This window comes from Biomphalaria glabrata, chromosome 18 (assembly GCF_947242115.1).
Source record: "Biomphalaria glabrata chromosome 18, xgBioGlab47.1, whole genome shotgun sequence".
NCBI classification, from domain to species: Eukaryota; Metazoa; Mollusca; class Gastropoda; family Planorbidae; genus Biomphalaria; species Biomphalaria glabrata.
In genome coordinates, this window is record NC_074728.1 from 9,915,320 (window position 1) to 9,942,487 (window position 27,168).

At 40.2% G+C, this 27,168-nt stretch overlaps 1 protein-coding gene across 9 annotated transcripts in view; it reads left to right on the forward strand.

Moving 5' to 3' along the window:
* The window catches only part of LOC106076382 (uncharacterized), a 275,905-nt gene that overhangs the window by 230,469 nt on the left and 18,268 nt on the right, over window positions 1-27,168 (forward strand). For 7 of the 9 annotated variants that reach the window (XM_056017279.1, XM_056017282.1, XM_056017281.1 and 4 more), the window contains 4 exons: window positions 14,854-16,352; window positions 17,949-18,098; window positions 23,881-24,059; window positions 24,435-24,525. In XM_056017279.1, coding sequence (XP_055873254.1) covers window positions 15,132-16,352; window positions 17,949-18,098; window positions 23,881-24,059; window positions 24,435-24,525 — 1,641 coding nt within the window. In that variant the 5' untranslated portion in view covers window positions 14,854-15,131. Of the gene's footprint in view, window positions 1-14,853; window positions 16,353-17,948; window positions 18,114-23,880; window positions 24,060-24,434; window positions 24,526-27,168 lie in introns of all 9 variants that reach the window. The other 2 variants (XM_056017285.1, XM_056017286.1) reach the window with 2 other exon arrangements.

The following is a 27,168-nucleotide window of genomic DNA, read 5'->3' on the forward strand; positions in this document are numbered from 1 at the left end:
AGGAGCCATGCAACACTGGTCTAGTGTATCACTGGGGACTATACAACACTGGTCTAGTGTATCACTGGGGTCTATACAACACTGGTCTAGTGTATCACTGGGGGTCTATACCAGGGGTCGGCAACCTTCTGAGTCGGAAGAGCCAAAAAGTACAATTTACAAAATTTCAAAGTTTTTAAAGAGCCACAAAAGTTTTTTTCTCGCCTGCCAACTATAAATAGTACTCACACTATTTATTCTTCAATAAAAAAAAAAAGACAATTAAGCAAATAAATGCAATGAGAGCGATGGCTTTGCAAGGTTTTAGAAAGTTTGGATAAATTTGGCTCATAACTTGTTTTTAGTTTGAAACACGACTCTAACTTTTAATTTGTTAGTTAGCTTCTTACTTTACTTTTAATTATATTCCTGCAACAGAACGCTTGCTCGCACGAATATGTTGATCCAAAGACAGTCAGCATTCCAAATGCTAACTTCTTCACCACACTTTATATTCGCAGAATCAACTCGCGGCATTCCTTTTAAAGCTTTCCATTTTTGTTGCGTTTCGTACATTTCTGGACCTCCAACACTTCCAACTTGCTTTTTAACTCTGTAAATTTTGTACCCCACAAAGCTTTACTTTTTAAATCGAGCTATTGCATTTGATCCAGCACCAATTCCATATATGTTCATGAAGATTTCGTGACTATTTGTGTTGAGACGATGTACCAGGAATGCTTGAATGGTTTTGTTGGTTTTGAACTGCTCAAGTCTGTCAAGAAATTCATCTTTGATTTTTTTTATAACTGTGCTAAAGTAATTCGTCTCAAAAGTTGCACTGATTTTATCGCGATACTGATTAAGACATTGAAAATGAAGAAAATTAACGCTCTGAATATCTTCTGTAAAAAAAAAAAAATTTTTTCTTAGAAACAAACCAATTTCTTCTACCAAAACATAGGCTATGTTTCCCTTTCCTTGCAATTTAAGATTCAGCTTATTTAACTTTTCTGTTACATCCAGCATAAAGTAAACTTTTTGCAACTATTTGTCGTTCTCTAATTCAGGGTGATTAACGCCTTTTTTCATTTAGAAATGTATTTATTTCATTCAAGCACAAAGCAAAACTTTTCAACCTTTGGAAAGCCCTCGCACTTAATTGGGAAGAAGGAGGTCTAAATACCGAGTCTCCATTTCCTTTAAGAATTCTTTAAAATGACGATGGTAGAAGGCTTTTGACCAGATGCTGTTAACAATCTTGATTACCAAATATATGACCTTCATTATTTCGTTGCACAAAGCGCTACTTAGTGTATTATGTAGTGAAATGTAAGAATTTCATGAATCGTTGTTGTCCCTTTATTTTTTTACTGTCTTATTTCTGGCTCCATAAGTTGCTTTTGAAATAATTTTATTTAAATCGATCTTATTGTCTTCAATGTATTCTTGCACGGCACTCTTTCTTCCCCTTTAGTTTGTCATGAGAGCGGTAGCATTCCTAGAAGTTCTTCTTTTGGACCTTGGGAAGACATATTCCTGACAGAAAGGGCAACTTGTACCCTGTGTATATGTCGCAAGACTCATTTACAGCAAATGATAAGACAGAAGAAAGCTGAATATCTACCACCTGCGAATATATTACATTTGAAGACATTTTAGCTATTCTATCTTGCACTGTTTTAGCGAATAGTGGCAAATCTTTTTTTTTTTCAAGATTTATGATTTGTTTTTGAAATCACGAAACAGATCTTTAGATGCAAGCAGTCTTGACATACTCACCATCTGTAAATGGGTTGCCTTTTTGTGCAATTTCCAGTAGTACCGCAAAGTCTACCAGATTAGCGTTACTCATAGATTGCTTCTAACTTTGAGAAGACAATTCCTTCTAAGTACTTCTAACTCATTTATTTAAAACAACACACTATACGTCACAGCCAAAGCGAGTGGTGAAAATGCCAATTTGTCTTGCGTCGAAAGAGAATGGACCTCATTCACCAATCGTTAACAAACAACATTTAGCCACGTGATTCTATATATCTTCTATACAAATTATGTAATGGATAAAGGCTGTCATGTGATACGTGGCTAAATGTGTTTATTTACGGTTGGTGAATGGGGTCCATTAAAACCTACATAAAAACATCCGACGACTGAGTCATTCGAGAGCTTCCGACGGACTGTCGACAGTGACGACGCGTGTCACGGGGAAGGGGTGTGGTGAAAAGCGACAAGAGGCTGAGAAACAGAATCGGTGCCTAATGCTATTTAAACATTTCAGAACTATTTTAAAAAATGTTTCGATAAAATAATTAATATTTTCGAATGGAACTAAAGAGCCGCAGCTTCACAGCCAAAGAGCCGCATGTGGCTCGCGAGCCGCAGGTTGCCTACCCCGGGTCTATACAACACTGGTCTAGTGTATCACTGGGGACTATACAACACTGGTCTAGTGTATCACTGGGGACTATACAACACTGGTCTAGTGTATCACTGGGGGTCTATACAACACTGGTCTAGTGTATCACTGGGGGTCTATGCAACACTGGTCTAGTGTATCACTGGGGGTCTATACAACACTGGTCTAGTGTATCACTGGGGGTCTATGCAATATACACTGGGGTCTATGCAACACTGGTCTAGTGTATCACTGGGGTCTATACAACACTGGTCTAGTGTATACACTGGGGTCTATGCAACACTGGTCTAGTGTATCACTGGGGTCTATACAACACTGGTCTAGTGTATACATTGGGGTCTATGCAACACTGGTCTAGTGTATCACTGGGGTCTATGCAACACTGGTCTAGTGTATCACTGGGGACTATGCAACACGGGTCTAGTGTATCACTGGGGACTATGCAACACTGGTCTAGTGTATCACTGGGGTATATGCAACACTGGTCTAGTGTATCACTGGGGACTATGCAACACTGGTCTAGTGTATCACTGGGGACTATGCAACACTGGTCTAGTGTATACACTGGGGTCTATGCAACACTGGTCTAGTGTATCACTGGGGTCTATGCAACACTGGTCTAGTGTATCACTGGGGACTATGCAACACTGGTCTAGTGTATCACTGGGGTCTATGCAACACTGGTCTAGTGTATCACTGGGGTCTATGCAACACTGGTCTAGTGTATCACTGGGGACTATGCAACACTGGTCTAGTGTATACACTGGGGTCTATGCAACACTGGTCTAGTGTATCACTGGGGTCTATGCAACACTGGTCTAGTGTATCACTGGGGACTATGCAACACTGGTCTAGTGTATCACTGGGGTCTATGCAACACTGGTCTAGTGTATCACTGGGGACTATGCAACACTGGTCTAGTCTATCACTGGGGACTATGCAACACTGGTCTAGTCTATCACTGGGGGTCTATGCAACACTGGTCTAGTGTATCACTGGGGAACTATACAACACTTGTCTAGTGTATCACTGGGGACTATGCAACACTGGTCTAGTGTATCACTGGGGTCTATGTAACACTGGTCTAGTGTATCACTGGGGACTATGCAACACTGGTCTAGTGTATCACTGGGGTCTATGCAACACTGGTCTAGTGTATCACTGGGGACTATGCAACACTGGTCTAGTGTATCACTGGGGACTATGCAACACTGGTCTAGTGTATCAATGGGGTCTATGCAACACTGGTCTAGTGTATCACTTGGGACTATGCAACACTGGTCTAGTGTATCACTGGGGACTATGCAACACTGGTCTAGTGTATCACTGGGGTCTATGCAACACTTGTCTAGTGTATCACTGGGGACTATGCAACACTGGTCTAGTGTATCACTGGGGACTATGCAACACTGGTCTAGTGTATCACTGGGGGTCTATGCAACACTGGTCTAGTGTATCACTGGGGACTTTACAACATCGGCCTAGTGTATCACAAGAGTCTATAGCCGCCACGATACTACTGAAAATAAATCAGTAACTATGCTACGTATATGTCCCGGGTTTTACGATCTCCTCGTGAATGTGTGGCGGCTAGGCCTTGTAGCATTCTCTCCACCAAGACTGAGATCCTTGTAGCATTCTCTCCACCAAGACTGAGGGCCTTGTAGCATTCTCTCCACCAAGACTGAGGGCCTTGTAGCATTCTCTCCACCAAGACTGAGGGCCTTGTAGCATTCTCTCCACCAAGACTGAGATCCTTGTAGCATTCTCTCCACCAAGACTGAGGGCCTTGTAGCATTCTCTCCACCAAGACTGAGGGCCTTGTAGCATTCTCTCCATCAAGACTGAGGGCCTTGGTGTGATACAATTTTTTTTTTAAAGAAGGAGACGGTGGGGATTGTGGGGGGAGGCAAATATTTCTCATTAAGTAATAAATCAACTCTTTTGACTTGAACAAAAAAAAAACAGTCTGAATACTGAACAAGAGAGAAAGGGGGGGGGGTAATATGGCTGTAATATTGCAAGCGTGAAACTGCAAGTTGGAAAGACTCAACCTACCAGGCAAGAGCTGGAAGAATGTACTCACACTAAAGCTATAACTCTTTTTGTGTGGCCTGACTAGTGTGAGAGATTGTGTGTGTGTGTGTGTGTGTGGCTTTGGAGGAGATCGGGGGGGGGGGGGGTTAAGCTTCAACTCGTGACAAATAATATACGACCTCTGCGGCCAAGTTTGACCAACTGTACCGAACAGTGCGAATGCCCTGGGGGCATTGATACGAAGCATCTTCAAGATCATCCTTAATCTATCTTATCTATACCGAGGACGCTCGCGTAAAGCATTTCTTGCCCATACAGACAGCGCCCCCTCCCTCCCTCCCCTCGCGCCTCTTTATGTTTACACCGGTTTATTGCGCCGGGGAGTGTGCACCCTATGATTTTCGGGCTTGTCGCTGGCATTAGCTCTGGCTTACATACATCGACGCCCTGGTCCCCCTCCTATTCCCCCCCCCCCGTCCATCAGACCAACGTGACGCAGTAAGTATTTCCCCTCGTGACTCCAGCAAGTAGCGCCATCTACCAAGCCGAAAACACAAATAAGGAAGAGATCCACGCGCTTCCAATATGCGACAATGTCGTTTAAAAGTAGCTCCCATAAAGCGGGGGCTTTTGGGCGTGAGTGTGCGCGTGTGTTGCTTAAAACTGCAACTGCACATTGCACCCAAAAGAAAAATTGTGGAAAAAAAAAAAAAGGGGGGGGGGAGGGCAGTTTATGGATTTTCTACTTGCTTGGGCTTTCCCTGAAATTGCCAGCAAATATCTTCAACCGAAGCCAAAAAACGTTTCCGTCAGACTGGCAAGAACTCTTGTATCAAGGTAAAGTCTTAATCATTCAGTCAATTTACTGGGCCCTTTCATTTAGACATTCAAATAAGTCAAAGAAAAAAAAAAACATTTTGGAAGGGGGGGGGTGAGGGGAGATAGCGGGTCAGCTGACGATTTTGTTTTAGGGTCTTATAAGGCTAAACGGTATTAAAAAGGGAAAATAAAACAAGTTTAGGATTTACCTCTGATGCTAGAGAATCTAAAAAATGAACATTAATAGCTTGATGAGGGACCTTTCATAGGAACTGATTTCCTTATGGTCATTGGATGCATTATTCTCTCAGTTTTGGGATTATTTTTTGCAACTCGTTCCTTCGTGGAACCTTCTGTGAAAAACCTGGACACGGATCTCGAAAACGGCTCTAACTATTTTCCTAGAAATTCGACAACTGATCTTAATCGTTGGGAAAAGTGTGCTCGTTGGCCACACTGGGAAAATTCTAATTTGACCTTTTTTTTAACTTTTCAAATTATATATAGAAAAAAAAATTAATTTGGCTAGAGAAATCTATATCTTGAACTATACATCTGCGGGTATTTACCTACTTATTTAAGACTATAAAACAATTAATGTCCAGGAACATTTTTCGTATTGTCTTGTAAGTCTAGATCTAACATTGGAATATTATTCAGTCTAGTACCGGTAGATCTGTACCTTTGCTTTAACCAAGTTGTATGTATGAAGGAGCTATTGTCTTTAAAAAAAAAAAGTAATTTTGTATGTCTTTCTTGTATCTCTTTCTCACTCTTGCTTTCTTTCTCACTATTTCCTTCTCTCGTTCTCTCTCTTCCTCTCTCTCTCTCTCTCTCTCTCCACATTGGATTAAATAACAAAGATTCAACATAAAGTACATTAAAAACGACAGTGTTATTTAACCCAAAAGAGACACACCAAAAAAACAACAACATTGCCGACATTTTAATGTGTAATTTAAAGAAACAAAGATGTTTGAGAAAGGGGAACAAAGGGGTGGGGGAGGTGGAAGGCACTGTGCTATTCTCTAGAGACGCCATTGTATGTATAAATATATCATCAGTTCTAGCTGTCGACTATATATATATATATATATACTTATACTGTGTTCGCCCCGATACTCCCATGAGATACACGTAAGGAATATTTAATGACCTTGTCCACGATACGCCTAAGCTGCGTATTAAGTTGTCATATTTGAATACACAGTGCAGCGGTTCTTAAGCTACAAAATCGTGGCGACTTTACTACGAAATATGTCTGACTGTAAAAGAATCTTGTTTGCCCAGACGTTGCTTCGCTTTGTGGAGATGGCGCTGTGATCGGGTTCATTGTTCCACTTTGTGTTGGAGATAGATGGCGCTGTATCGGGTTCATTGTTCCATCATGTGTTTCCCTTCAATGTCTAATTGCAGAGTGTTTGGTTGCCGAGGGTGGTGGTTTATAAAAAGTGGAAGTAGAATAGTCTAGATTGTCTTCTAAGACACCTTAGTATTTACCATACAGCGAATACACACACACACACACACAAAGCGGTCAACTCTTTTAACTTTGGTTGTCACAGTCAATCTAGTCTGGAAGGAATTAACCTCATTCCTTCTCGTTGCTGGCTTAAGACACTATCGCCTCACCGATTGGTCAGCAAAAAAAAAATATCCTGGTCACACTACTCGTCCATTTTATTTACTAATTTCTCGCAGATCCATTTTCACCTCCTTCTGTGACCCTATAACAAGGCAAGGTGTGGCCAGCACTATCTAGGAACTGCCTTTTCTTCCCTAGCCTAAAGGCTTGGAAGTTAACACTGTTATCGCCAGTATGACATTCGGCGCAATCCTAATAGTAAACCTTTGAAGTAAGTCATTTAACTCACGGTGGCTTCTGTTCTGGTCGGAACTAGCGAGTTCCAACATCACATCAAGGATTACGAAAAGCCGGGGCACCGACCTGTGGCGAAAATTCAGAAAGTTTGTCTGCTTTATGAAAACATTTCGATAATCACTGAATGCATTTAATAATGTGTTCATCTAAAATGGCCATGAAAACATTTTTGCTTGACTTAAAACTCCTTAAAGGATAGTATTCAATACTATTTTTATCACTTAGTTGTTGAAGGTGTTTGATCTAGATTTAGTATAAGCTGTTGAAGATGTTCGATCTAGATCTAGTATTAGTTGTTGAAGATGTTCGATCTAGATCTAGTATTAGTTGTTGAAGATGTTCGATCTAGATCTAGTATTAGTTGTTGAAGATGTTCGATCTAGATCTAGTATTAGTTGTTGAAGATGTTCGATCTAGATCTAGTATTAACTTTGAAAGATCTAGATCAAGTATTAACTTTGAAAGATCTAGATCTAGTACTAACTGTTGAAAGATCTAGATTTAGTAGTCCGACTTTGTTTCTAAGCAACCAATACTGCTGAGATGACAATTCTGTAAAGTGTTTTATATCCTTCTGAGTTCGCATGCATGTCTGTTCGTAGGTTTGTTTGAGAGACAGTGAGGCCGGAAAGCATTCTTCGTTTGTGTCTGACAGGACATCAGACAAGTCTCACTGGTTCTAGGGAAAAAAAAAACAAGCATACCTTTTACTTATGTGGACATTTAGTATCCGGCACAAAATGGGGGGGGGGGGGGAAGAATATGCTGCGCCAGACTTGTGCACCTTTTTTTTTTAAAGGGTCACATGACCTTGACGTAATCCTCGCCACCTACACAGTCACACATAGATTCTTATACTCGTGAAAACAAGGTGTCTCCTGGCAGTGGAGGACTTTGTTGTTGAAAAAAAAAAAACAGCAGCAGAAGTGACCTCGCTTTGCATATTCACTTAAGAATAAAAAAAAATAAATATTTCCGCGGTTATAAGTTGTGTTGTAAAAAAGGAAAAATAAAATAAATGTAAATTTTTAATTATCAGCGTCTAAATCATCATCAACATCTTTATTAGGATCCTCCTCAACATAATTATCATCATTTAAATCACCATCATAAGCACCGTCACCATCCTAACTATCGTAAGTACTATCATCATTTAAATCACCATCATAAGTACCATCACCAGCCTAATCATCGTCGTCGTCGTCGTCATCACTATTAGCACCATCGTCGTTGATATAATCATCTCCTTTATCGTCATCTCAGAAATCCATTGTTTACCCTTACAAGTTAGACCTATTTTGAGCAATGCCTTGAATTCGGAGGTGTCGTCTCACTGGCCTATGTAGAGCAATGCCTAGCATCTTGAGGTGTCACCGCACTGGCCTATGTAGACCAATCTGAAATATACTTTCTCCTTCTCTCTCGCCCTTTCTCATTTTCTCTTTTCCTTCACTCTCTTTTCTTTCTTTTTTTTTTTTCTCTTTCAGTCTTTCATTATGTTATCTTTGATTTTCTCTCTCTCTCTCTTTCTCTCTGTCTCTCTCTCTCTCTAATTTAAGTGTAACCTCTCTATTTCTTTCACTCTCTCGTAAATAGTAACGCTCCAAGCATGATCTATTTATAAAATCCCCCCCCCCTAGCCTTGCTCCCCCCGTTCCCCGCCTCCTGACTTAAGTTTAAGGTGACACAAAGCTGAGAACATAACGCAACGCAGACCTCTTATGACAGGTGAGGTCAGTGAAACCTATAAAAAGGAAGCAAGGGTCGGCACAGTCACGTCCTAATTGTCTGGCCGTGTTCTGCTCTGACATGCGCTGTCATACCCTCACAGCTCTCCACATCATGCCTTGGTTGAAAAAGTATTGAATGAAATTTTAAAAAGTACACTATACAATTTAATACTTGCATGCGGAACTCGATTTCAGGGAAATATTGTTTTTATTTCATTGTATTTTGTTTTTCTGTGTTAAATTTGAGAATTCCCTTCCGATGTTCAGGAACGACGACTATTTAGTCGTGTGGTATGTCCTCTGGACTGTCATCTCGGTCAGCCCTGGTTCCTACCCTGTCCCCGCCATGCCTAGCCGCCTTGCAGGAGGTTTGTGTATGTAATCTTCAATCGAAAACGGCTCTAACGGTTTCCACAGAGTTGACGCGTATTTTTGGAAAATAATTACTAGCGAATTTGGCACATTGCAAAAACTTTATTCTTACCGCTATATGTTTTTCAAAGTACAAAAAAAAAAGAAAAAATTAATTTGGCAAGAGGGCTAGAACATCTTTATCTTAAACAGAAACGTCTTCGGGTATTTCCGCACGTAGGCCCTATTCATTCACGAATTTAATAAATCAAAATTGCTCACATTTTGCGTACCGTGGGGAGGATTAATTGGGTCAGGGTAGAAAATGCTCCAATTTTTTAAAATCTATCACTTGGTTGTAGTAATGTTTCCCTTTCAGATCTTGCGATCTATGGGGCAGATGATGTTTAGGTCACCTGTTTCTATGGCCAACGGTTAACAAGCATGGTGTTATGTGGCCAGCACAACGACCAGCCGCCTTTACTTTCCCCAACTTAAGTCCGGTACCCATTAGAGTTGGGTGGATTCAGGGGCGCCCTCAAAATCCCGAAATTTCAGTCTTCACCGAGATTCGAACCCAGGACCACAGGTTCGTAAGCCGAGCGCTTAAACACTCAGTCACTAACCTTAACATCATCTGCCTCATAGATCATAAGGTCTGAAAGGGAAACTTTTCACTTGGTTGACCCTAAGAAAATAATATATGATTTGGAGATAACGAAGAGTATGGGCGATATATGACTTCTTTTTTTATTTTTTTTGTTAAGCGTGACACCTGTAGAGACGTTGAGACCGGAAGTTGGTTATTATGAATTATGAACACGTTCAGATCTGAGGACACAGTTAAACAAAGACATTGTTCCATATTCGAGCACTTGTTTTCTTTGTTTCCTAAGATGTTTTTTTTTTTTACTCTCTTCTTTGTTTTCAAATAAACTAAAATACTTTTAGTTCTTCCGTTGTCCATGTTTGAGCCTGTCACCACGGCCATGTTCCACCATCAGACTGCATTGTTTCTAACTGCTCACATTACCTGGCTCAAGTGACCGCGGGGGTCGTCGCCTCAACACAGACAGTTTGAAATGAAACAATACGATGCGTGAGAAGATTTTTTTTTTATTGTCTTGAAAGTGACATTTTAGTCGACATTATTGACTTGTCAAATACTATTTCCAAAAATAAACTCCCCCCACCATCCTTTCGTTGTTGATATACTTATTAATAACGTCATCATCTAGTAGCAATCGTAGACCGTTGTCCACTATGTTCTGTGCTAGTTGATACAGTTATTCTGTGAGCTAAATCTTGTGGGACTGAAAGACTAAACTTGAAATCGCTGCGCGTATTTTAAAAATTAAACTTTAAATTTGGACTAAGTTTATATATATATATGTGTGTGTGTGTGTGTCGCTCAGGCTATTTAAAGGTAACTTTTAGTGCTTTTTTTTCAGCTGCCCCCCGAAAGGGGAATAGACGTTAATAGTTTTGTGTGGTCTGTCTGTCCGTCCGTCCCGTTTAGATATCGTAAACTAGAAATGATATTGAAAAATCCGTCATCATGTTATTTTAGACCTTTCAAAATTCTGATGCAACGGCTACTTTTTTTCTTATCTGAAAGCAAAAAAAATAATTTTTAAAATTAACTATACAAGCAATTTTTTTCATTAAAAAAACACACAATTTTTAGAACTATACACTATTAATAGTAACAAACACAGGAGGCTTTTTAGTATTTTTAACACATCTATGCAAACGGTTTTAGATTTTTTGTCAAAAACTATTATTTTTTTTATCTTTTTTACAAATGTATTGCCAAGTTAAATAAGTTCTATCATACTAACTATTACTAACTACTACATTTACACACACAAAAAAAAGTTTTTTTAAAGAGAAAAAAAATTTAATATGCATATAAGTGGGGAACATAATTTTAAACAGCAATTCATAAGTAGTTTTTCATATTGTCGCGTGAAATACTGTGCACATTTATATTGATAGGATTATTTTTTTCTTGAGGCTTTGAATAAGATATTGACCCTTTACAAAACAATTAGATCAATTATATGACATCAGTTAGGCCAGGTTCACATCTAACTTCGCATTCACCTATCCCTTGGTCTGCTGGACCGTTGGGGCACCACATAAGATCTGTCAACCTTCTTTCTCCATTCTTCTCTGTCATTTGCATTTGACAGAATTTCATTCTGATATTCTTTCTGAAAATTTTGAAACCTGCCTTTTTACCTGCCTGGGTGGTTTCCACACAAATTTTCTTTGTAACCTTGTTAAAACATTTTTTTTAACCGAGTTTTCAAAGTATCCATTGACGTGTATCCTGTAGGCCACTGTCATTCGTAATAATGATGCTGATAGCTTCAATAATAAGAACACTTTGGAAAAAATTCAAACTTTACTTTGACATCCTTCTGTAAAAAATAAATGTATAATTAAAAAAAAAACGCACTAAAAAGTAGGAGTGGGGGAAGCGTCAAGCGTGTTTAGCATGAGATAAGGTTAAATTCACACGCAACAGTTTATCGGTATAGCCGCTGTTACAGCGAACTAGGTTTGACCTCCAGCCAATCAGTCATGGTGGACACATGGCACATGATGACCATTCTTGCAAGCCACTTTGATTGATATCTAGATCTAAATTAGGCTTGCCAGATTCAGCAGCATTGATCTTGTAATTAGCATTGTTTTAGATGCGTTTTTTTTTTGTATGTGTTAATGTTTGATAGCGTCTCTAATAACACACACACACACACACATACACACACAAAGGAAATCATTCGCCATTAGCAAACAAACACACACACACACCAGCTCACGTACATGCATGTGCCATCAGACGTCTTTCTTGAATGATGCTCACCAATGTATTCGTACTAGTAGCATGCTTCCTTACACGTGTCACGTAGCATTAGGGCAGGTGGTTGTGTGAAAGCCGGGAAAATGGGGGGGGGGTGATCGTACCTACTACCTTCCTTCCCTCCTGAACCCATTCCTAACATCTATCAAGCCATTTTCTTTTTTTTTTTTTTCAGTTTTTCTCTTCCTATACATATCCAATTGTATCTTCTCCAAATACTATTCAGGGCCGGCCTTAGGCCACTACAACCTATGCGGCCTCGGTGGGCCCCGCACTTACATAATCCTAGGTGTAAATTATTAAATTAAACCATTATCATCGCGGCCTCCTGATTTTCCAGGAGCTTCTGAAAATCTCCTGAAATTATTAAAATATCCCGAAATCTCACTAACATCTCGTCGAACATAGACACATTGTCATTTTGGGCTGTCATTCAATATGGAAAAACGCGAATCCTACGCGCGATTAAAAAAAAAAAACGCCATTGTCAGCTTTCATTTTAATAAAAATGTAATGCAAAGACGAATATTTATTTTCTAATTTTCACTTATTATCCTTATCCCTACCCAAACTGGGCCCCGCGCAATTCGTTTCGCAAAGGGAACCTCAATTATTAGGGCCAGATACTAATCCTATGTTTAAGTTGAATTTATTAAGCCTCAATAGACTACCAGCGGACAACGGCTTTGTCCGCACGAAATGAGGGAAAATATGCAAGTCGCAACTACGTCTGCGTAGTCGTATGAAACACTGCACTCATCCTTAATCTTTGGAATCGAATACATTGTTCCTATGTTGGTGATTATTTGCTGGTCGATATAGTAAAAAAACAACGTAAACACTATATTTGCACTCTATTATTATACATGTAAACAAAATACAATAGCAAATTTTTTTATTTTTGTTTAGTTTTCTGAATCAAGAACTATGATTTGTGGGTGTTCGTCTATAGTCTAGAAACGTAAATTGAGCCCCACAAATGTGGGGGCCTCTGTGACTTGTATCTTTTACAATTACGACATCGATATTTACGACAATGGGAAGTAGCCAAATGAGAAAGTGCATTCTTGGGTAACGCCACCAACTATCTGCGCCCCAATCATCAATCTTGCGCTGCTGCTGGGATGTGAGGTCGCCCCCCCCCCCAAACCCTCCCACTCCCAAATCTTTTTGTATTCTGAATGGGACACTCACAAGAGAAGAAATATGTCAGGAACAGTCATGGCTTGCATACACCCGATAGTATCAGCCTGTGCCTCTTTTAGCCCCCCCCCCCCCCCCCCCCCAAAAACAAAAAACAAGAAAAAAAAAAACTCTATTACGAGCCCCCAATTTTTGTTCTTTTCCGAAGAAGGGGAGGTAACCTTACACCTCGACCCATCTTACCGAAGCACCCCTCGATTTGGCAGCGCCACTCGTGCACCCTCCATCGAGTCTCGAGAGTCAGATGACTGCTAGAGAGTCACGGTCGTAACAGCGTCACGTTACAAAACATAATAGTTCAATGCCACCAATAAAGAAAAGAAATCAGCCCGGCAGCCTCAATATGTCATGTATCCCGTAGTCCTTGAGTGTGTGTTTTCTTGTATTAACTTTACGCTGTTTGTCTGTTTGTTTGCGGGGTGGGTTAGGGAGCTATCTGTTACTTTGTCCTGTACATTTGTCTCTGTGACCTCGATTTAGTCCCAGAAAAGTTTTCATTGCATTTTGTTTTAATAGCTTTTTTCACGAACATTCATCCCTTATGTAATAGACGTTTCTGGGTTTAAAGTAACTTGACATCCTAACAACACAAACACAATTTTTTAACTCTTGCATCCCCCACCCTCCTAACTCGCTTTACGTCACATCTTTCCTTCTTTCTTCCCCTTCCCCCTCTCTCTCTCTCTCTCTCTCTCTCTCTCTCTATCTATCTATCTATCTATCTATCTATCTATCTATCTATCTATCTATCTATCTATCTATTATCTATCTATCTATTATCTATCTATCTATCTATCTATCTATCTATCTATCTATCTATCTATTATCTATCTATCTATTATCTATCTATCTATCTATCTATCTATCTATCTATCTATCTATCTATCTATCTATCTATCTATCTATCTATCTATCTATCTATTATCTATCTATCTATCTATTATCTATCTATCTATCTATCTATCTATCTATCTATCTATCTATCTATCTATCTATCTATCTATCTATCTATCTATTATCTATCTATCTATCTATCTATCTATCTATCTATCTATCTATCTATTATCTATCTATCTATCTATCTATCTATCTATCTATCTATCTATCTATCTATCTATCTATCTATCTATCTATCTATCTATCTATCTATCTATCTATCTATCTATTATCTATCTATCTATCTATCTATCTATCTATCTATTATCTATCTATCTATCTATCTATTATCTATTTATCTATCTATCTATTATCTATCTATCTATCTATCTATCTATCTATCTATCTATCTATCTATCTATCTATCTCCGACCCTCTCTCTCTCTCTCTCGTTATTTACTACTCAGTAAAATGTTTGAATGTCCCCATATTACGCTGTTACCTCTCTTCCTGTCTCGTTCTCTCTGTCTGTCTGCCTCTCTGTCTGTCTCTCTCTCTCTCTTAATATACTACTCAGTAAGATGTTTCTTTATCTAAGTTAGAATGTCACCATCATACGTAAGTATCTCTTCTGTGACTGTCATTACTCAAACCCTAACACACTTTATTTCTTGTCTGTTTTCAGATGGCCGAGTGAGTCCAACATAAACTGACCGGTGAGAGTACTACATCCAACCGCCGGTCCAAGCTTGTATGTGCCAGTCTTCAAAGCAACATCGGACACTCCCTGCCCAGCCCTCTGTTTCCTCCATCTAGCAGTATCTCTTCAGTTGCATTGTGATATCACCTCAGCCCTGTCTGGGTCATTACCTCAGCCAGCTGACAAACTCTGCTTCTTGTGATTCAACCTGTGATCCTAGAGATAGAGAGGGAGAGACCCATGAAAGGCTTCAACGAATCAGCATGATGTCGGAAACCAAAGTTCTATGCGAGAGCTTCCCCAGGGGGACGCCCAACGGCACCGTGAACGGAAACAACAACAACGTGGACACTGTGGAGGGGGCCGCCACCGGCGAGCTGGCCAAGTCCAGGTCCATCGACTTGATCGTGCCCCGCGACGGCTCCGACGTGAGACGCAGCTCCTCCCACGGGCTCGACCTTTCCAAGGCGCCCGTAAACGGACATTTAGACGAGAGCAACGGTTTGGACCTGACCAAACCGGAAATGATCAGCGCTGGAAAGTACCCCCGCTCTTCAGACCCTACTCCGTACACGAACGGCATTCCATCAGACAATCAGCCAGCATCCGTGGCCATGACCTACGGGTCCGGCCGCTCCCTCAGTGCTGGCGAATCTCTGTCTCCTTTCCGGGCTGACCCCGTACCCAACGGTTACAGCCCGGACAACCTCGCCAACGGAGGCGCGTTCAAGTCTAAATATCCAGACTCTTACAACAAGGGTCTTGACCTGGATTCCAAATACGAGAGCAGGTTCGGCTCAAAGCCCTTTGAGGCCTCAGCGCCGCCTTCCTCTCCCCCGTCCTTCGCGCCCAAACTGTCGGAGCCCTACAAAATGAGCGAGAACTCGTTTCCCAAGCCAATGGACGCTTACAACAAGATATTAGAGGATTATGGAAATAACTCTCGGAACAACAATAACAACAATATAAATCCTGGTTCAAAGCTGGATGAGGATTACCCGAGCCCCGGAAAAATGTCTCTTGAACCGTACAGTAAGCTTGCGGACTCTTACGCCAAACAAATCGAGTCACTGGCCAACGGCTACAAACCCGAAGGGGGTTCATTTAAGCAAGAAAAACCTTCCTCCCCGTCCGGGTACAAGAAAGAGTCACCGCCCCTGATAGGATTCCCCAAAAGCGAGCCCCTCCTGACGAACGGAAATATCTATAATTCAAAAACAGATGCAGTGACCTCTTCGTCCTCGCAACCCACCGGCCAATCCCTTCCCAGTATTCTCAACTTCTCAGCCAGCCATCTTCGCGGCATGTCCTCAGGGGACGGCGGGCTCGCCAACTACTTGAACAGTTACGGCGGCGGTGATTCCAGGGGTGACAGGGGCGGCAGCCAAGGCGGGAGCAGCGACAGTATGTCTCGCTCCAGCCCGAACAACAAATTAGCCTGCAGGTTCTGTGGGAAGACTTTTTCACAAGCTGGGTATATTAAGGTAAGACTAGCAGGCCCGCACACAAGCACTGTAATTGAAAGACTAGCAGGCCCGCACACAAGCACTGTAATTGAAAGACTAGCAGGCCCGCACACAAGCACTGTAGCTGAAGTCTTCTTTTGCACAAGTTACCAAACTTTGAAATTTTTTTAAAGTTATAGTTATAGGTTAGCGTCGAGTGGTGAATGCATCACTGGGATGGGGGGGGGGGTGTCAGCGACTAAGCTTAGTTGAGGATAATGGAATAGTCTTCTCAAAGAATAGATTTATTTATTGGCCTTATTTAAATCAAAGAATTAGTATACCCCACCCACGCACACAATTTGAAGTTAGAATGTACAATTCAATTCCAAAACTGGATGCACACAGAGAGCTTAATTAAAAAAAAAACCGTTAAAACTTATGGGACGACATCGCTTATCGTCTTTCCTTGTATTTAAACCCGCTCAAACCAAGGCAGAACTAGAAAGTCCGAGAAATCTCCAGAGACGCAAGTTACATTTTGGTTTTATCCACACACACACACGCCAACACACCGCATTATTAACACATCTTGGTAGGGACTCGAAGCATCTAGAATCAATATACGAGTAAAAGCATTCAGTTTAAGTTCTGCAACCTTGACACATTTATTTATTTGACATTCAGTTTAAAGAAAGGACTATCACCAGTCGACTTGCACCTACAAGTTTAATTATTGTATATTAAGAATGAAACAGAAAGCGCGTGATTATACTGAATTCTGGGATTCAGCTTAAACCAATTTTTTTTCTATCTTGATTAATCTTGTGCAGTGACCTAACCTTTGGTATTATTTTATTTTATTGAAGCGCATTACCTTAAATGAGATACTGTCATGCGGATCGCAAAGTCACTGCACAGAAATCCCATATCATTTTAAACTCATTACAAGGAGATGCAGACGATGCAGTATGTCTCTTTCTGTTGACGTTGAAACTTCTTCTTCTTCTTGAAACAATTGTATGCTTTTAGCGTCACAGCCTACCGTCTGAGCCGGGTCAGGGTCAGAGACGCTATAGAACCTTAAATACCAGTCTTCATCGGGACTCGAACTTAGTCAAGTGCTTTGGGCAGCACGCTAGCAACAAGACACCTGAAAACAGTTTTGCACAAATGCGAATAGCTTTTTTTTTTCAAATGACAATATGGCGTCAGGCTTAAATCACGCACTGAGAAGTTCACCTCTAGCACATGGACTATGGTAAGAAGACTAAAAATAGCGGGGAAAAAAACAACACTAGTTCATAGTTGCACTTTTTTGTTGGCATTCTTTGGGAAGTTTGTCTGCCAAGAGATTCTCACCTGCCTTTAAGAGGCTCGAGAAATCCATCTTCGTTCAAATAAAAAATTTGAATTAAAAGTTTCCTTACTTCCATTTGGATTTAAACCCGAGACTAATAAGCATGAGTTCTTTTGCCTCACAAAAAAATGGGTACATACAAAAATGTCACGTACAAAAAAGTTTTCGGGGTCCCCCTCTCACCCCCCCCCCCTCTCCCACACACAATAAAAAAGTGAATGTTTGTTATGAAGATACATTATTCTTTTTCTTTCTGCTTCCCCCCCCCCCCTCAGGCCCACGAAAGGCTCCACACAGGAGAGAAGCCCTTCGCCTGCTCGGTGTGCGGGAAGCGCTTCAGCGACCCCAGCAACTGGAAGAAGCACGAGCGAGTCCACGCCAACAACAAGAAGCAGGGTCACCTGATGGACTCGCCGGAGACAAAGGTTGGTCCCTTTATGGCGAGTATAACTTTCACAGCCTTCACCGTCGTGTTGATGTCATTCTGTGTACGGTGTCATTTTGGTGTCATTTTGGATGTACATTTGGATGTTTGGTCTTGGAACGTATCTCTGAAACTGTCTTGCACATTCACTATTTCACTTGCATGCAACTGTTTTCTGGGCACTTTCTCTTTTCTTGACATCTAAACTCTCTTTCTTCCAGTTTTCCTTTAATTTTTCTGAAGTATGACATACTCTCCAATTGTCTTCCTTTTCGTTTTTGTGTTATATTTTTCTTTCCAACTTCTTTTCCACTTCGCTATCAATCCTTCTTTTTTTAAATATCTTTCTGTTTTCTGTCTGTCCTGTTTCTTTCTTATTTTTTTTTTAAACTATTCTTATCTTTCTTTATTTTAGTTGTTTTGTACCAGTAATTATAAATATTGTTTCTCTCATTTGTCCAATTAAATTTGCTAGATATTTTTGGGTTATTATCGGCCCCTGTAAGGGGAAAGCCGCACCGCTATTGGTTTGTGTAGTCTGGGTGTCACGTTTAGATTTTTGTCTGTCTGTTTTGTTTTTTTTGTCTGTCCTTCTCTCTTTCTCTTTCTCATATTTATGTAAACCCAATCTCTCTCTCTCTCTCTCTCTCTCTCTCTCTCTCTCTCTCTCTCTCTCTCTCTCTCTCTACTCTACTCTATCTCTATCTATCTAGATCTCAGCCTGTAGGCCTTAAAAAGGTTTATTTCTGGTTCTTTTAACTTCTTCCAAAATTTACCCAGGACATATCGATATTACAACTACGTCTGCTATAGTACAAATTGTTGTCTGCTACAGCCAGCCCATTGGTAGTCATCAGGTCTGTGAGACGTTTCCACTTTGGCATTGAACTTCCACGTTTTTCAGTGTTTGGTCAGTCAGACATTGACCAGATCCTCTTCGCGTTGTACGTGCTGGCCTCTTTTGACATGTAGTTTATCCCTCCCCTCTCACACTTTTGTCTCTCTAAAAGCCCCCAAACGAGACAGTAGAGAAATGGGAGAAAGTGAATTCTTTGATAGACTGACCGACTGACCTAGTCCCCAACCTAGGAGACGCCCACTAGTATTGACCAGTGAAACAGTTATTAGTGGTAGATGCCATGTTGACACAGGACGTGACGTGGCATTTCCTATTGACACGAGCCCCCCCCCCCCTTCTCCTTTCCACGTTCAGTTGGTGGAGAAAAAAAAAGTAAAAGCCCTGAGGCTTTGGCTTAGGACGTGGGGACGGGGGGGTGCACCTCATTCTGTTGGTAGCCCTCGCTGTCACGTCGGCAAGTCATTGGGGAGATGGCAAGTCTCGTCACAGAGTAGTGTATGTGTGTGTTTGGGGTATAAGATTGTGTTTCTTTGGTGCACCGCTGCATTGCAGTTCCTGTTAAGAAAGTTTAGACTTTATAACTTTAAGACTAAAGCCCGAGCGAATCTTTTTCAAGTGTCCAGGGGATTCTACTCCCCAGATCAACAGGGGTACAAGAGTATCGACCTTTTAAATTGCCAAAACATGATATAAACACCCTGAATGGATGATTAAACTCCTTAAAAATAGAATCATTTGCACTAATCTTCGATGTTCCGGTTTTATTCCGGGTAAAACTTGAAAGGTAACTCAATGGAGAGAAAAGAAACGAGAGAGGAAGACGTGTGAGCAGGCAGTGGACGACTGCGACCACTACATTTATTGACATGCACCGCTCGGTGGACAAAACAAAAAAAAAAAAAACAGTTCTAATAGAATTTAACGATTCGAATCTAGTTTCCATCTATTTTCAGTGTTGTCCGAATTTAGACGTGTTGGCTCGTTAGCGACGTTCCTGTTATAATTGTGTTACTTTCCTTAGGGCCTAATACAGAGTTATCTTATGCTCTTATCACTTTGAGGTCCCGTAAAATGATATCATGGCTTCATTTCCATGACATAAGCGCATTTCTAAATGTGCCTAAACCAGCTAATTCTAACCAATATTATTTCTGATGTGTTGACACCGGGAAGCATTGGCCGGCCATACTTTCCTACTTTCACCTCTATAAAATATACAATTACTGTCAGTTCTTGGTGTCCTACTCAATGCATCTAAGTTGGCGGAGGGTGTCTTTTAAAGTTTGATCATAAGTACGTTGGACAGGGCATGCTGTATTGACATTAAAACAATTCCTACGCACTGGCACGTAAGCACGCACGTGCGCGCGCGCACACACACACTTGTACCACACGATGAAGAAAAGTTCAATTTTCTGTAATGGGAAAACTGTCAAAACCAGCCAGCTACAAAAAAAAAAATCGAAACTCACCAAGAGGACCAGAACTAAATACACACACAGACGCATACACAGACACGCGCACACACAGTGGAATGACAAGTGTATGCAAAAGATTTGATAGGGTTACGTGTTGACGCTCTGACTACTCGCTCTGACCTTGATGCTAGTCTTGTCAGTCACGGACTTCCCTCACACACCCCAAACCTCGAGCTGGCTGGCGAGAGTCTTTATTGTGGGGATGACAGGGTGTCAAAACTGCCACACAATGGCACGATACTGTAGTGCCGATGTCAGTAGTTACTACATGACAGTGTCAAGTAAATAGGAAGAACTGCTTGGTCAGTCACGTTAATGAATTGATGACTTTAGTAGCTCGCTGACAAGTTGACTCATTAATGATAGTTCCTCGCTGGCAATTAATTTATTAATGATAATGACTCGCTGGCAATTAATTCATTAATATCGAAGACTGGCTGACAATTGTGACTCATTATTGAAAATGACTCGTTGACAACCGTGACTCATTAATAATAATGGCTCGCTGACAATCGTGATACATTAATGATAATTCACTGAAATATATTTGATGTAGAATTTCTAGAAACGTGAATACATTTCTCGAGTACAAATCTAGCCACCGTTTGGTAGGCATTCATTCATGAGATCCCCTCGGGTAGTTGTGTGTCGCTTTTGAACGCTTGAAAAACAAACGTATTATTTTGGGAGTGGTTTGCTTCGTGGTTGTTGATATCTACTGTTTGCAAATTACCGTTTTGACCGTATGAAAAAAAAAACAACACAAAAAAACAACACTTTCGTCCGAGGATGCAAAGAGAGATCGTGGTTGCTTTTCAAATAACAACGTGAAAGTAAAATGGTTCGCATCTGCCCTCGACGGTTGCACTACAGAGTGAGTTGGGCGCCTGGACTCAATGCTCTACATCCTGTCACACTAGACGTACAGCTACGTGAGATGAACCAATCACAAATCAGTCATTTGAAATGAAATAAATACAATTTTGAAAAAGCTAGATGCAGCGAATTTTCGTCGGACTTGAAAGCTACAACGACACGGGGAAAAACGCACGGTCAAACCGTGTAGTGTGCATGCGACGTTATAGTGAGCATAAGATAATTTTTTTTACGGAAATGTTGTTTTTTTTTCCCTTGAGACCTTGAATATGAGATTGACACTTTACAGAACAATTAGATCAATTAGATAATCATTATATGTCATCAGTTAGGCCAGGTTCACATCGAACTTCACCTTCACTTTTACCTATGCCTTGGTCTGCTGGACCGTTGGGGCACCACACAAGATCTGCCAACCTTCTTTCTCCATTCTTCTCTGTCATTTGCCTTGGATAGAATATCATTCTGATATTCTTTCTGAAAATATTGAAACCTGCCTTTTTACCTGCCTGGGTGGAACACTTCCGGAGACCGATTTTGAGTTTGTGTTTCCACACAAACTGTCTTTCTAACCTTGTTTCTTTTGAATTCGTGATCTGTGTGTGTTTGTGTCTACCCTCTCAATCTACTGACGCCTCTACAATAAGCCTCTCACGAACCCACTGTTGCAATCTTCACTTCCTGTCCCATAATACTTTGCAGACAATTTTAAAAAAACAACCTAGAACCGCGACGTGGACTAGGGGACATAAATCAGTATTTTGTTGATCAAACCGTGTTTTGAGAAAAGACAAAAGTTTTTATATTGTGTCTTTAAAAAAAAATTCAGTTTCAACTTTTATGTAGATCGAATTATTAAATTTAAATTTTGCTGAACAAAATGCAATTTATAAAATAAAAAAATATTTTTAAAAACTAACAAGATTTGGGACTTGAACCCCTGACCTTCCCTTTTAAAGTTTGATGTTCTACCAACTGAACCAAGCGAGTTTTACTAATATCGAAGGAAATTACATACAAGAAGTAAAGTGCTTAAAATTGAAGTATAATCTAGTACAACAGCTCTGTAAAATAATAATAATAAAAATAGTTTTTAGAATTCGATCTAGATTAATGTGCTTCAGATTTGCTGCAAGAGTTTTTGTTGGATTTTAAGTTTTTGATCTTCCAAACATGTCCTTCTAGATCGACTCTATACAATATAGACTATTTTAACCAGGTAGATACTTGTTATCCCAATTAAAACTTACATTGATATATTGGTAGGCATACGGCTCTAACTTTAAAAAAAAGTTACTTCACAGTCTAAAGAGAACATTGAGAGTTTTATTATACTTGAGTCGGACGTTTCTCAGACGTCCCTTCACAAATGACGTTTGTTACGTCCTGGTCCAAGCCTCCTTCAGGATGGCGGCGCTAGCGTTCGAATCAGGGACTATGAAGATTACAGTCAGGGGCGCATACCACACCATTTAGAAAACATTCAAATGAACGAATTGAAAAAAGTATCGTTGGCCACATTCTATATGTGTTTCAAAGTCTGTGAGTTCATATTCATATAAATACACTTCACTGTAGAGATCATCACTTTGGGTCTATTTACTTGAGTGGTTGATATTTCAATTTATTATTACTATTTGTTACCGGCTTTAATTGGATTACTATTTAAATTGTTTTGAAAGGGTGAATTTATTCCTGCGGGATAGTATTATGGTTGGTTTGGACAGCTTATATATATAATTCTCTTCATGGCTCAAGAGTAATGGAAAGATCACTCTTTATTTCTGCAAGTCGGACGGATTAGAGTTACCCCACGTTATTTTAGAGGCGAATAAAAAAAGAGGGGGCGGGAGAATAAGTAGTATACATATATTAATGACACAGTAGTGCCTATACGTTTTTTTTTTTGTTTTTTTTTGTAAGATGTCTTCCTATCCTCTTGTCAGTAATTTATTCGCATGCCCTTAGAGTATTGCAACCATGATTAACTATCAAACATTTAGATAACTTTTTCAATCAAGGGAAAATCACCAAAACATGGTCAACCGTCAGACCCTTTGGTAGCTCTTATTAAACACACGGCAAAACTCTTAGCTCATGGGGAAGAACTCTTAAATACATGGGGGAGGGGGGAGAGGCCCTAAACTCATATAAACCAATGGGAACTTCTAAATTTATTGGAAACTCTAAAACACCCATAAGGAAACACACATAGGGAAACTCTTAAACACCCACAGGGAAACACACATGGAGAAACCCTGAAACACCCATAGGGAACTCTTAAGCACACATAAGGAACTCTTCAACATATGGGCAACCTAAAACACATATATATGTAGTTCTTAAAAAAGTGGCAATCTTAACACAAGGGGAATGAACTCTTACACAACTAAGGGATCGAACTCTTTAGCACACTGAAAACTTTTAAGTACATGGGGGTCAATTAACTCTAATATTTTTCTTATGAATCGACGACTGTGGACAAAAAAAAAATAATGGCCCTAATTATTGACCTCTTGGATATTTGTGTTGTTTTTGTTGTTGACAACTTTCACCGCTTCTCTATCAAGGTGAAGAATTTGTTCCAGAAATCCATACCATCTTTCGTGGCGTCCTCTCTCCACCACAGACTGGCTCTGCGGATGGACCCTGGCGGACCAATCATGTGCAAGATCTGCGGGAAAATGTTCTCCAGCCAAAGCAGCCTCAGCACTCACAAACGCATCCACACCGGAGAGCGACCGTATAGGTACAATTATGAGTAGCGGGCTATCTGGGGGCCCAGCCACGAGCTGTCTGGGACCCCTGTTGGTGGCTGAAATAAACTATCATTAAATGACTTCTCTCATAGCTAGCTAAACTAATTACTTAGGCAATGCCTAGATTCTAGCAGATACTTTCACTCTGTTGTAGCATTACTGTAAATTGATGCAGAAAAGAAATATAGACATGAAATACAAGTTTACTATTAAATTTTCAAGAATTAGATTTCTAAGATAAAAATTTCTTTTTCATTAGGAAAAGCGATAGATGCTGAGAATATGTTTAAAATCTCAAAATTTTTTGGCGCCCTATTCCTCGTGCACCCACCGCCACTGAATCTCTCTCCGTGTGTTTTCCCCAGATGCTCCTCCTGTGGTAAAAGTTTCACACAAATTGGTACCCTGAGAACACACGAGAGGATACATACAGGGGAGAAACCTTATATCTGCAAGGTGGGTGCCACGCCTTTTTCCTTAAGTCTGCTCGATGAGCTGTCGTAGAGTAGTAAAGGCGCGTAGTCGGCCTGTTTCATAGGTGGGTGACACGCCTTTACTTTTGGCCTTTTCAATGCCGGGTCGCAACATGGACGTCAAGTCTTTTTCGGTGTTGCACAATTGCACAGGCGTTTGGCGGCATGTCTGTAAGGTGGATGGCACTTAGTTTTACTGAGTACTAAAAGCGTAGTCAGTCTGTTTTGCAGACACGCCTTTACTTAGGTCTGCTCAGTAGAGATAAATGCTTAAGGTAGATAGGGAGTTGTCAGTCTGCTGTTAAAGCATCGTGTCAAAGTCAAATCTATAGGCAGGCTAATTAGGTTTTAAAATTTATTTAATTTGCTTTGGCGGAGGGGCTTTAGCTCAGTTACAATGTTATTTTTTTCAAAATGTTGGTAGCGGGCTTACTCTTGCAGTTTTAATTGAATATATGTAGGCGTTGTGGTCTTTGGCTGGCTCAGTCTCTCTGAAGGACAACAGATTCTTTCCATGGAGTCCAGTGTCCACCTCTCACCTAACAACTAGCTACGTTTGAACGGTTGCTCTACAAACTGGTTGCGCGTGTTCATTCTTGTCAACTTTGGCTATCTCGTAGGATTTCGAGATGCAGTGATAGCTGACAATGATCCAACTACAAACAAACAAAAAAATACGCAATGTGTAATGCTGCTATTGGAGAAATACGTATATGGTCTGCTCAAAAAGAAATTGGTAGGGCTACTCAAGGGTACTTTTTTTTACTCAAATTACTAATTGAAAGGTCTACTCAAGGGATACTACTTTTGCATAACAAATTATTGAAAGCTCTGGTCGATGGATTATGCCGGTTCGGTTTGACCATTCTCTACATTTTAGACCACATCCTCCTGACGCGCTTTCACTCCCTCCACAGAGGTGAAGCTTTGTGAACTAAAGATTTATAAACATCTGTTGAATGTATTAAAAACAAGTCATAGAGACCTTGTTTAGACTCAATACGTATATTTGAGCCTGTGACATCACTCGATGAGCTAATGTCAAAAGTCACATTTCTACGAGCTCTAGCTCAAAGTGGCTTGGGTTTTTTGTTTTGTTTTAATTCTCTCCTGCTTTCAAAGATCTTCACCCAGTAATTAATAAACATTATATTCCTTTATGCCCTGGTCGTTTAATGAGAATTTGTTTTCTTTGCTTTCAAAAAGAGAGAGAAAAAAGAAAAAAGAAAGTTGCCACGGGTGAGGATAATTAGAACCTGGCCGTGTTGAAGCGATTTCACTCCTCCCAAGGTGATCAAAGACTTGGCGACCAACGACTCCGCTGGTCATTAGAATCAAAGATGTGAAACCTATGGGAAGAGATTTAATCCCGTGTGTTGTAATTCAGCTTTGGATGATTGGGTGGTTGAGATGAAAAAGATTTTTTTTTTTTAAATTACAAATAGAAATGTGGGTGTCCAGCTTCCGGTATTAACTGCGAAACGTTTTGTCTGGTATCAGTGTCTCTGTGTTGAAATCGCATTTGTTGCTAAAATCTTATGTGTTTACGTGAAGGGTTCGAATCCCTTTTTGTTTATTTGAAAAACTAAGTTTTCTAAGCCATGATTCTGTTATAAAATTTGGCGGGAACGGTGCAGAGTTTAACATAAGAACACTTCTAACTACAGTTGGGTTAGGTTAATCAGACTACTCCTGGGCACGGTCATTTTGTTCCAACAAACCTTCTGTCCCATTACATGAACCTTTTATGTGTTACAGGTATGTTTCGGTGGCTTAGGATTCGCCCCCAATAAGAAGCTGCTCCAATTATTCAATTGTCCGTATAAATGGAAACGACTGTAAATATGAGATGATGAGTCTCATTCTACATCCAATCAGCGTCAACTAAAAATGTTGTCAAATTAAAAATGTTATATGACAAGTCTTTTTGCTTTTCTTAAGGTGTAAATATGCTTTGCACAATCATTACGTAACCCTAGTGTCATTTGATTATCATTGCGTGCACGTTGAATACCTTTTACTGTCACGTGACATTTCAGTCGCCATACGTTGTGCCAAAACATCGACTGTACAATCTATATACAGCACTGTCTTGTGTTGTTGTTGTTGTTGTTGGTTTCCGTTTTTCTCATTTTCGTGAAAGATGAATATTTCGTTTTGAAACAAATTGAACAAAGTATATTTTCTAAACAAAGCTTCTCTAAGGGAATAACACCAGAATCACTGGCATATATCTCACTCAATACGGCATGAATAAGCTATCTTGTTTTAAAAAACAAAAGCTTATCTTAGGAGAATAACCACAAAATCTCAGGCATATATCTCAGTACTGAATGAATAAGCTCCCTTTTTTCTTTATAAAACAAAATAAATTAATTATTTTTGTTTATTGATTCATGTATTGTCAACGACTAATTGTGGCGAAATTTAAACTTGAATCGAGCATTGGAAGTGGGAGAAAAAACAAAGTGTACAAAACATAATGAGGGGAATAACTCCACATATGCCGCCACTCTGGCTTTCAGACAAACCCGAGTTTACGTTTCTTTGTGTGTCTATGAACTTCAGCACTAAAGTATATTAAATGTTCATGGCATTCTCGCCTCTTGTACCTTTGCAAAACTTG